The 12,411-nt window shown below is 40.6% G+C and overlaps 1 protein-coding gene across 1 annotated transcript; it reads right to left on the bottom strand.

Moving 5' to 3' along the window:
* Positions 1-5,681: 5,681 nt before the first annotated feature.
* Positions 5,682-6,773, bottom strand: hoxb1b (homeobox B1b). The gene is made up of 2 exons (XM_030775146.1): positions 6,173-6,773; positions 5,682-6,013 (listed from the first exon to the last, which is right to left on the bottom strand). The coding sequence occupies exons 1-2, from the start codon at positions 6,771-6,773 to the stop codon at positions 5,682-5,684; spliced, it is 933 nt and encodes a 310-aa protein (XP_030631006.1).
* Between the last annotated feature and the right edge of the window lie 5,638 nt (positions 6,774-12,411).

Genomic DNA, 12,411 nt, shown 5'->3' with positions numbered 1-12,411 from the left:
GCCCAACAATACAGGGCCGAAAGGACGACAAAGGCCCAGTATCAAACACAGGCCTGGGCTGATGAGGAAGAACCGGCTATGATCTCCTACTACCATCAGCACCTCTCATCTCCCCAAGAGATCTTTTACCATTCGCTCACACCATTCTTCCCCCCCTCTCCCTTATCTGGAGAGGCAGGCTTTTTTATCTCTGCATTCCTTTTCATTTGTGATTCACTTAGGGGAGGAGGGAAGGTTCTCTGATCTGATAGGGAGAAGAGGCCTCCTCCCCCCCCTCCTACCCCCCCCCCCCCCCTCCTCCTCCTCCTCCAACTCCCCTTCTTCAGAGCCACACACAAGCACACACTTACATCCCTGTCAACCCGAGGTCAGAGAGAAGTCACTTGGACCAAGTCAGGGCTGCAGAATGAAGGATTGCATAATCAGTTTTGGGTGATAATAATTTGCTCAAAAACTATCAGATATCAGTAACGTGTTCTGTTTATCTCATTAGTGATCTAATATTTAATCTAGAAACATTTGGGGTATTTTTTGTTTTTGTTTTTTAAACATGGGATTACACATTCAGAAGACCCTGATACTTTGAGCCTTAAGCTCCTATGTCTTCCCAATTCACCTCATTTCACACACCTTACAGACAACGTTCAGTGTTTGTTTGATTTGGTGCTAAGGAAGCTCGGAGTTAAACATTTCCCAAAGAAGAAGAAGCAGTTTGTTTTAGTTTGTTTGATTTACTAAGAGGTCAACACCGCCCAAACCTCAAACAGACAAGGAGAGGGAGATGGGAGAGAGCGTATAGGGTTGGGAGACAAAAAACCCACCTACACAATCAGTATTGAAATCAGTTCTGATTTTTCTTATCGATAAATCACACAATCAAAGTAACTGATTCAGCAGTCCAGACACCGCACTACCGGCTAAAAGCTGAACATGTAGTACGTTTTTCTTTTTTCCAGGGCACCAGGACTTCTGTCATGTTGTAAGTTTTATTAGCAGATCAGGTGGGTCAGTCAACACTTGATTGAGTGGTGTGCTGAGAGGAGATGAGAGCATGGAAGGAAAACTAAGGTCAATTGTAGCATTCTGACATTTCCTTGAACTGTGCGAAAGCCACAGTGACATATCTGCATTTACAAATGCACAGTCACGTCATCTATCCGTTCTGTTTAGCAGCTCGCCAGCGTAAGAATCATTCTCTGACACGAGAAACGTTACAACTGACCTGCGTTCATTTCTTTTCTTTTTTTTTTCTTTTTTTTTTTTTTTCTCTTTTAACCGCCCCGCCATGTCGGAACATTAAATGTCATCGAGAGAACAGGAGGTTGTTGATGTTTTAAAGTTGTCTGTAATTTTACATATCCTGGGACGCCCCTGATCCGCTCGCTCCAAATCTGAAGCACATGGTGGTTAAGGAAAAGAGGAGGCTTGGTTTTCATCTGCCTGGGCTTCAGTGAGACTTGGTGAGGTATTCGCCGTGTCATAAATTAGTCTGTGGAAGCAGAGAGTGAGGCAGACGCCCTCTCACTGTTAAAATGATCTATATCACGCCACATCTGCGACCATTTCCAATCCGAAGACAGTCTACATACTGTCTGTCTCTAAAATCCCTCTGAACAATTCAGCACACAAAATGCATTCTTGTCTAAAATATTCATCTTATCTGACATATGTCTTTTTTTTTCTTTTTTTGGAGAGGGGTAACGCACTGATCCAAGCCTCCAGAGCAGCCGCTGCCTCCGCTCTCTCTGGATTGGGGGGAAAAACCCATTTCTCTGCAACTGTGCTTCGTTCACTCAGATACCTGTGCAGCAGTCTTAACAGTTTCTCTCATCGTTTTCGTTTTTGTTTTCTTTTTTTATTTTCTTTTTACGCGCTCGTGCCAAAGCTAACCATCTATCTTCTATTAAGTGGCCTGCTGTCTAAGCTTAATACACTTCAAGGTCATGGAAGAAAGCCAGCCGATCTTATTAGGATGTTAACTATGGCCCCTCTTACCTTTTCCTCTCACACGCTAGTTACCTTACTAATAAGACGGCAAATTAATGGTTCTCTGGGAGGACGCGGGCGTGACTAGATCTTCCAGGCAGGTGGACGGTCCTATGGATCCGTGGCCAAAGGTTGACTGTGGTGACTGCATGAGGTTTGGCTTCCTGTTATTCCTATTTTCACTGAGAGGAAGCAGGGCCATCTCCATGTGGCCTCTCTGTCTTTACTGATGGCAGTGTGTCTGCGAAAGTCAAAAAGGACAGACCAAGTGCCCTGGGAAAACCCCTCTCTTTCAAGCCTTTGAACAGTGTATTCAATGCCCCTTTTGGTCCCTTTGAGAGCAGGTTCCCCTGCCGAGGGACAAGCCTCAGAGGGGACTTGAACAAGACCCAGGAAGTCAAGGCAGTCATTTGATTTGTAAAAGACCTTGTCAAAATCGCACCCAGCATGGGAGAGTGTGCGAACATACAACAACGTGTCTCAGATCTGCTGCAACATCTGTTAAAAAAAAAAAACAAAAAAGAAAAAGAAAAGAAAAAACAGGGAGGGATATTCATACTTGGAAATTTACAATCCTGCTTGTGTATTATTTACAAAGTATGGTTATACAGAGTAACTATGATATAACCTTCTTTTGTTGCCTCTCGTGTATGACAGAACTCGTATGACCTTTCCTGTCTCTCAGGGCCGCTGTGCTGGAATGTGCTATTCGTAATGACGGATGGGTTACCATGGAAGCTTCGCTTTGTTATTCACCTGGTAAAGGTTCACCATTATTCATTTATATACCTGGAAATCTGAGAGTCCATTTAAAATTACAGTTATACATTAATACAGTCCAAAGCTGTAGTATTCAAGAGATAAGAGATGATGATTTTGGTTTTTTTTCTGAAATATGGATTAATCTTCAAGAGACAAGGTGGTATGGTACCACAACTGAAGAAAAGTAAAACAGATTGTCTCCAGGGTATTAGCTCACTGACCTACGTGCTAAATAGCAGAGATGCCTTGTTTCACTCACTTACTTAAATATTCTTATGGTTAAAAGACATCTCTCATAAAACCCTGCGCTTGAAGAGACTCTTGATCAGGATTTTAGGAAGAAATCCCTGATCACCAGTTCTCAAATCATTCCCCTTACTGGAGTTATGTCTGCTCCTCTCTGCCTGTCTACCTCCCGCTGACCCTCCTCTGGCCCTCCAACATGCTCCAGTGTGAAGTTTTGCTACAGTTGACGGGTTGGTGAAAAATGTTCACCTTCAGGCTGGTAGATCATTAGTGTCTCTGTATGGCAGGTCCTGTGTCTGACTGCAGATGAGGAGCCGAGAGGAATGCGATCCGAACGGGGAGAGAAACACTCTGGAGACAAAATGACCAGTTGTGCTTTCCCCATCTCCACTATAACCACTACAGACACTGAAGAATACAGCCGACGAGGCTGAACAAAGAAGGCCGAACAAATCAGATGGCACCTATTCGTTCATTCATTCATTCGTTCGTTCGTTCATTCGTTCATTCGTGTTGCAGAACACTGTGTACTTTTTCAGGTTGGGAAGTGATCATTCGTTCTGATGACCAAAGAACGGAACTAACCTTAAAATCAGGCGTGCACTGCAACACCACGTTATGAACACTCAGGCAAATATTTTTTAACCTCTGGCCAGGGAAAATGGAAATATTGAATTGCTAAATATTGGTTCCCCAAATTTAGTTCATTCTGAAGGTACCTGTACACACAGGCTGCAGCCAAAAATGGAATATTCTTCTCATTTTTTTTTTTTTTTACATCAGAAATAGTTCATGAACTGAACATTACCTTAATGGTCTTCTGTACTTGGTGAAATAAGTAAATATATAAATGAAAATATTTGCTGGATTCTTGCACACATATCCATTCATCCATGAGTAGACAAGGAAAAGAAGATCACTTTTTTATTTTTTTGCACTGACCAGAAAAAAAAAACAAAAAAACCCCAATGAACACTAATATGTTTTCATTTCAGAAATCATCCATTTTCTGAAAAAAAAAAAAAAAAAAACCAACAAAAAAAAAGGGCTGCGCTGTATGGCAGACCCTTGGCAAGAGCGAGAGCCTTCTCACAGCCTGTCGGCCTGACCCGTGGCTCCAGAGAATTAATTTTAGGCTGAACTCTAGATGAACCAGGCCAAGTGAAGAGGGTGCTGACAGTGCAAGGCGGTCAGGGCAAGAACTGTGCAAACCCAACACCCTGTGTAAATATTGGAAGAGTCCATCAGATGATCAGGGAAATGAAATAGGGTTGTCAAGTTTCTGCAAACTTTTAAGAAGATGTGAGGCCTCCGGAGAGGTCTGAGATATTTGACTGAGATCTCCTCTCCTTCAGCGTGAATACATAATTGACCACAAATAAAAAAAAAAAAAGAAAAGACATCCTTCTCTCTGAATGAACATCTGTTCATACACACTATCACAGACACATCCCAGCAAAAAAACAGTGCTTCCAGTCAACATTACACAGAGGAATTTATTCTTACTGCTTCCCAATTGAAATAAATGGGTAAAAATAATGTCAAAATTGCTTTCTGCTCTTGGTTCAGCACCTGGTTCAACAGCACTATACTCCCCAGAGTAAAAAAAAAAAAAGAAAAAAGAAAAAAAAATTGGACAAGTATCCAAATGAATATGAATGATCTGGTTGGATTAAAATTTGCCTCAGACTAATGTGCAAGTTGAGAAAAAAAAAACATAGTGCTCTCGTGCCAAGTAGTGGTCGTAGTAAAGCCACAAATCTCATCTTGGAGTGTGAGTGTGAGTGGGGAGAGTGTTTACATGTTTAGAAAGCCTAGGGGCTCTGGGAGGTGAAAAGGTCAAAGGAAGCCACCCGGTGTGTACTGCAACATTCCTCATGTCAAACTATACAGGCTGCAGGAACACTGATTTAAATTAGCCTCATTGTATTGAACTGTTCCATTACAAAGGCCTTTATCTCTCCAACAACAATGTGTAGTAGGTTTTTTTTTCTCTCATTTAATGGAAATCAATAAATCGACACTTTCTATAATCTTTTTATATATTTTTTTGGGCAAAAAAAAAAAATCACTTGATTCAAAGCATACTTCCATTTCAGAAAAATAAACATTTTTATTCACGGAATACGTCACCACATAAACAAAACAGGCCATATTCTGATTCGCTGCTAACAGTACATGCACCCACAAAAGCCAATATCTAGGTCAGGTTAAAGATACCTCTGTAGTGCAAACAGTCTAACTCAAAATTGTGTAACGACTGTCAGTCTTGGAACTAGAATCAAAAATGCCCTGAAGCACATAATCAGTAGTGATAAAAAAAAAAGAAAAAAACAAGCAACTGCTTTCTGCTTTCCAGTACGACAACGGTCTCGAGCCAGGGTAACAGAGTTCCAGCGCAACAAAAATAGAATGTTTCTGCATTGTGCAACAAGTCATTTTAGCATGTATGCCCATTATTTTCGTTCCCTAAAGCAGCAAAGTGCATCCTCTTTGAATGTAACACAGGAAAAATGTTGTGTGTCTAATATTGTAGCATATAGAAAAGAAGAGAAATCGCACGCTTCACATTTGACGGGTAGGCTAATAATTTAGTAATCAAATAAGACTTCCTCTATGAAATAAGATGTCCTGCGTACAAGTTCACATTTCGCGAAAGCATTAAATACAGAATACGTTTTATGTCATCAGATGGACAGCAAAGCGCCCTTCGCAGGGGATGTACCAGGCGATGAGGAATTAGAGTTGTCTGTGTTTTGTTCAGTTTCTCTGTTAGGAACTCGTTCGATGATCTTTGCAGTTCCTTCCTTCTCACGTTTTTTCTGTTTCATACGACGATTCTGGAACCAAATTTTCACCTGTGTCTCATTCAGCTCGAGAGTAGCAGCTACCTCCACTCGTCGCGCCCTGGTGAGGTACTTATTGAAATGGAACTCCTTTTCAAGTTCGGTGAGCTGTTTTGTGGTAAAATTGGTGCGGATTATGCTTTGGCCATGAACTCCATACTCAGAGACTTTAACTGGAAAAAATGAGAATAAAGAAGACATTAGTTATCAGGATGTCAGCATCCGCAGTATTTGAGGAAAACACAAACGTTATTGTTTCGGCTACAGTATCCTATTTTAAAGAGTGTGAAATAGAAAACATTTAAATATACCGCATTCAGTTCTGAACCAACCTGTTTTAGGGGGGTTTCTTTTCACTTTCATCCAGTCGAAAGTTTTCCCTAATGGAGCTTGTTGGGGATTGCTCTTCGCATTACTGTCACTGTCGACTGAGGTGGCGTATTTGCTGTAAACGCTGTACCCTTGTTCTTGTTCATGCTCTCCATGCGGATGAGACTGATACTGGCCAACAGAAACTGGCCCTGACCTGCAGTTAGACTCGCTGTACGAGCCAAAGTTTGTTCCGACGTTTACAACCGTGGGGCCCGAAGGCTGCAGAAACATGGGGTCCTGTCTCTGGCTGAAAGCCTGTTGCTGTCCAAACTCAGGGCTTATTCGTGGTTGAGCGGCAAAGACCGGATTCCCATTAGTCACGAGATCCAGTTCAATGTGTGTTTGAAGATACGAATAGTTAGTAGCTTGACTGTATTGTAGCACAGCACCGGGGTTGTTCCCAACAGTCGCCCGTCCATCGGGACTGGAAGTATCACTTGAGGAAAAAGCACTGGGAGACACTGAAGAAATGTATTCTTGGTCCAAAGGAAGACATCTGCCCCCGGATCCGTACGTGTTCGTTCCGCAGTTATAAATTGTGTAATCTAGGTAGGAGTTCATTGTTGTAGCCTATTGTCCAAGCGCTACTGATGAAGGAGGATCAACCTAATTAAAAGAGTGGTGTCAATGCCCTACAACCTCTAGGTAGTTTGTCAAACTCAAAAACTCCTATCCGAGCTCATATCTCCTAAGTGATACACCATGTGACTCATTACGCACCAATAGTAAGCTACCTACAGCAGCACTCTGGGCGTTGCAAGTGTCAATCAAACGCTTGACATTTACATGACAAGCACATTAGTCGAACCCGTTTAGGCTCGGGTTGACGTCCAGTCACGATGATAACAACAGAGAACACATACGCACGGGTGTCCTTAACCTGGTAACACAGAACGAGCAATAGCACTATATAAGCAGGCCATTGCTCAAATTTTAATCTCCACTTTCAGTGTAATTAAATAAATCAGATGGGATATAGGCCTAAATTAACTTTGGGAAAGCACTGCCCAGCGGCAGTGAGGTTCTTAATGGCGTTACTTCGTTATGTCTTCATTACAATACGACCTACAAATTTAGTAATCTTAGACGAGTGTAATGGCAAATAGTGGCCTTCAATTCTTCCCATCTCTCTGATCTCCAGTGACATCAAAGAAAGGCTACGCTGGATCTACACGGTTCTACGTAAATTAACAGAGAAGGATTTTATTTAATAACAATCGATTCAACTAATATATCTTGAATAAGGCTTTTTAACAAAGGGTTATTATTTGAAATTGGAGAGATGGTCCTAGCTGAAAGGTCACTTTTGAATATATTTTGGCTATAATTAATTTTATATTTAAATTTTAAAATAGCTGAAATAAAAGTGAATAATCAACAGAAAACAGATGACACCAGTCCAAAAAAAAATGAGCAAAAAATATAAAACGATAAAAGATTTATAACAAACTACAAGCATTGCGATGTCATGAAAAAAAATAATTACGGGCATAAAATATGCTGAATCCCACATAAATAACTCAAAAGGTTTTTAAATACTATTACAGAAAAAGTTAATTTGCTACATTCCTGGATAAAGAAGTTCAGACTGTATAGCCTATGCTAGAATTTACTGTAGCCCATCATATTCCAACTGCATTTCAGAAATATTTAATATGTGTGTATTCATATGAAGTTGCTTATTAATGGAATGGAATATTGGATATGATTAGGAAAAAAATAGCTATTTATCACTTAATCCCTACAGACTGTGAGATTCGCGCCCCTAAAACTTTTTTAGAAATAAGATCAATTCTGAGCCAGGAAGTTTTCTTGAGCAGGGCGTTGTACTGCGAGTGTTTGTTCCGTTTTGAAACCACATGGTCTCGTATGCACACCCACTGTTGACTCCACATGGCTATTCGCGTCGCAAGACTCTTCAAGTGAGAAATGATTCTGCAGGCACACATGCGCCACGGAGGAAGGCATGCGATCCTCGCCACCGCCATCAGCAGAATCACAGCTTCGCTGAAGACCGCCGGCGGTAATATAATCGTCATCATTTTGATAGTGATAAACGTAAGATGATGCGTTGGCATATCTATGCGGATACCGTGAAGAATTAGAACAGTTTCTGTAAATAAGAGACATACTACCGAAGTCATTGTGAGGGCTGTTGATAGACTGAGATGGGTTACTGTGAATCTCGGCTATTGCCATACCCGTATTTACTGAATTTATAGAATTTGACGGTGGGGAGAAGGGTGGACTTCCAGCAAAACAACGCCCACGTGACGCCTCTTGAAACTTTTTGTGCTTTTTATATTTCATCCTTCGATTCTGAAACCAGATCTTGATTTGTCTCTCGCTGAGACGGAGCAGACTGGCCATCTCGACGCGGCGTGGCCTGCATAAGTACCGGTTAAAGTGGAACTCCTTTTCCAACTCGACCAGCTGTGCACGTGTGTACGCCTTACGTGCCCTTTTGGACACAGCCGAATTTGCAGCTCTTTTTCTGCTCATGTCACTCTCGCCTAGAGAAAGAAAACAGATCAATCTGTCACTTATTTAAACACGCACACGCGCACGCGCGCTCACACACACACACACACACACACACACACACACACACAAACATATAAATATACGCATAATGAATGTGACTTTATTGATCACCTTATGCTAAAATTACAAGGGAAAGTAGTCTATAGATTGTAAACTAACGGCTAGTACCACCCCTCATGTACTGAACTGGTCAATAACGTTGGCAATGTCAGACTAATTAGTGTTAGTGTAAGTAACTTCCTACAACTGCCTGTACATATAACTTGCCTTAATTAAAAGTAGCTTTGTTCATTTTGTCCAGGTTTTCTTATAAAGGAAGGAAATAAGATGCCTATAATAATGTTGGTAAATTGTAAGCTTCTTACCATTGGTTGAATTAAAACTGGGGCTGGTGCTTTTCTGTTTAGAATTTTTCTTCGACTCTGCCATCCAGGGGAAGATTATTTTGCTGACATTAATTCGAGGTGTAGAGATTGTACAAGCAACGCTACTGCTTGACGGGAAATCGATATATTTCTTGATCGAATACTGGGGGTGTTTGACGAGAAGACTTTGGCGTGGTTCACTTAGTGAACCGGTATGTTTATAGTCCCCCTTGGGCAAGCTCGTTTTCTTAGCCTGCGACTGGTTGCAGTTGCCATGGGGTTGCAGTGAACCGACGGGACTCTGATAACACTTTCCTGTGTCCTCTGGGAGCTGTGTATATAGCGCCGTGTCATTGTGTCCAGATCTACTTTCCCCTTGAAACGAATAAACCTGTGATGTTTTCTGCATTTTCCAGTCGGGTTTCATCGGCAAGGGAATCCTGATCGGGTCGGTCTGATGCTACGGAGGCATTGCGAATCACGTGACTGCCTTGTACCACAGGCTCCTCGCGGGTTTAGCTGAAAGGCCAGAGGAACACAGAGGGAGTGATGCGACGTAAATCCATCTTCGCAAATGAAAAGGCTCATGACATGAATGGTGTCTTTCTTGCAACCTAGCTACACACTTCAGTTAAAACTGGGCCACCGTCCAATAGACTTCATCCTTAAAGAAAATCTAGCCTAACACAACAGTAATAACGGCCCAACGGTAACTTTTCCACAAATAACTCGTGTGAAAAAAAATGTTGATCCCAAACTACCATCTTTCTCATTCAGTCCAAGTTATTCTCAGTATCACAAAGCTTTATTTACACTACACCTACTGACTTACTCACTTACTTTAAGATGTAGCCTATGCTTAAATTCAAAAACAGACGTTTGAAACGGGGCGGAATGGTATTTTCTCTCATTAATTTTCTGTTCTCCCTAGAATGAATAGGCTCTTTTGTTTCAAGAGACAAGCAGCTCAATAGATTGTGCAAGATATTTAAAAGGAAAGCAACATAGACAGAACGCCCTGTGACTCTTTCCCCAGAAGTCAAACTTAACTGGCCACGGAGGCGACAACAATATCGTGGTCATTTGGTTACTAACATTCAAAATATCTTTTTAAACACAGTTTATCATGTTACAAATGTTACAAACTAAATATGTTACTTTTTATATTTTAAAACGAATTGTGTGAGTTCAAATTCTAAATTTAAGGTGTTCCTTGAATAAAATGAGAATTGTTGTTATCGAGTTAAATTTATCGAGTTAAACTTGTGGCCATCAGCGGCGATGTCTAATGTCTTACTGCCATGCTTGGCTTTGCCACATCAGGGAAAATAATTTCTTCTGAAACACGACGAACCCAAATATCCTACCTGTTTTCAAAAACGCAAAGTATGACAATGCGTCATGAAATTACGTGTAAATGTACAGCTGTATAACTCTGGTCAATCTGGTTTACTTGCTTTATTTAAAAAAAACGACGAATAAAAACAAAAAGTAGCATTAAAACAGGAGAGTAACAGCTATGAATTACCCAAGCGCATTATCATTAGTTTGTTTTAGCTTAACTAAAAAAAGAACCCGTTCTACTGTAGAATTTCAATAATAAATTCACGGCTTAAAGACAACCAATGGAGAGAAACTGGGCGCAGTGGCTTCGTAAAAAGCCCGGAGCTTTGTGAACTCATCTTGAACTTTAACTTAATTCACAGTGATAAATCACGGAGACATCCTCCTCTCAGAAGCAAAGGGTCTGCTTCGCTGCAGCTTCGACATTCAAAAAATATATATACATATACACATAAGCCTATATATCTATAACAATCTATGAAGATAGGTAGATAGATAGATAGATAGATAGATAGATAGATAGATAGATAGATAGATAGATAGATAGATAGATAGACAGATAGACAGATAGATAGATAGATAGATAGATAGATAGATAGAAACTTACCATAAATAAGTCGCTGAGCTTGAAGCTTACTTGTAGATGACGTACCACAGAAGGTAATTGTCTAAAAAATGTAAAGAAAAAGAAAATCGAGTTAGATGTTAAATAACCAAACACTGATGGGCTTGTCCACATGATGTAATGGTCCTGCGTGCTCATTTTAATATGGGAAATGTTCGGTTTTTTTGTTGAGATTCTCCTCTTGCAATTGCTTACGAGAAAACTCTAACTATGTATGGTATTTTTCTACAAATACTACATGCAACAACGACTATCATAATCACCACGTTAAGTCGTTCAATTACAACCAACAGACCTTTCTTATACAATCTATGGATGCCTGCGTGCTACTGGTCTGCAACACGAATCTGAGTAGAAACAAGTTGGAAGCGAGGTCAGTGTAATATAGGTGTAATCCATACAAAATAACCTATTAGAAAGCAGACAAAAGATCCGAGGGAAAAGCTAATTTAACTGAGATGTCACAAGTGACTGAGTGAGCAGTCTAAAGTAATTGAGCTCTGAATCAGACACAATTTTTCGTGTTGTAAGAGTAAGGCGAATGCGGAATCGATATGGTTGAGCCAATAACGAAAACAATGCACATTCTACTCGACCTACGCACTCCTGAATGAGGAAATATCAAATAAGCTATTAAAGCCTTCAGTGTTTGGGATCCCATCGACACATAGGCTGAACGTTTATGGTCTTCTCAAAACCTCTGTAATGATGATTGCACTTAACATGCCCCAATGACCGCGAAGTTCCTAATTACATGCATATTATGATATTATTAAGGTAATATAAGACATTAAGACGGGGCGCTAACGGATTATTGAAATATTTAATTACGATTATGATAAGGCTAAGGGACTTTAGCTGGGTCAACAGAGAGGACCAGCTTTTCAAAACCTCATTTGACCTTAATGCGCAAAACGTCAAGGCCGACCACAGCTGCTACGTTCGAGATATTCAGTGCTCTGTAGTCCATATGGAAAATGATAAATGATTGGGTACGACAAATATAGTGTGTAACAAAAAAAAAACGGAGGCAGAACGAAATGTGTTTTTTCTTACGGTCTTTTTTGTAGTACTTCACTCCAGTTTTAATATTAAATGCCAAAAACTCACACAAATTCAAAGGAAAGAACTGAGTTTATGTTCATTTGAACAACGTAAATCACCTCTCATCAGATGTATAGGTACAACTCATTGTCCTTCCACTACAAGTTCTCTCTCTTTTTTCCTAATTAATCGGTTATGTGAACGTGAGACCATCTGTTATTGGGCTTGCCGTGCAATATCTTGTAATTATTGCAGCTGAGGATGAGAGAGAGCCGCT

Source organism: Chanos chanos, chromosome 5 (genome assembly GCF_902362185.1).
Source record: "Chanos chanos chromosome 5, fChaCha1.1, whole genome shotgun sequence".
Classification (NCBI taxonomy): Eukaryota; Metazoa; Chordata; class Actinopteri; order Gonorynchiformes; family Chanidae; genus Chanos; species Chanos chanos.
This window is presented reverse-complemented; position numbering and strand designations above follow the sequence as displayed.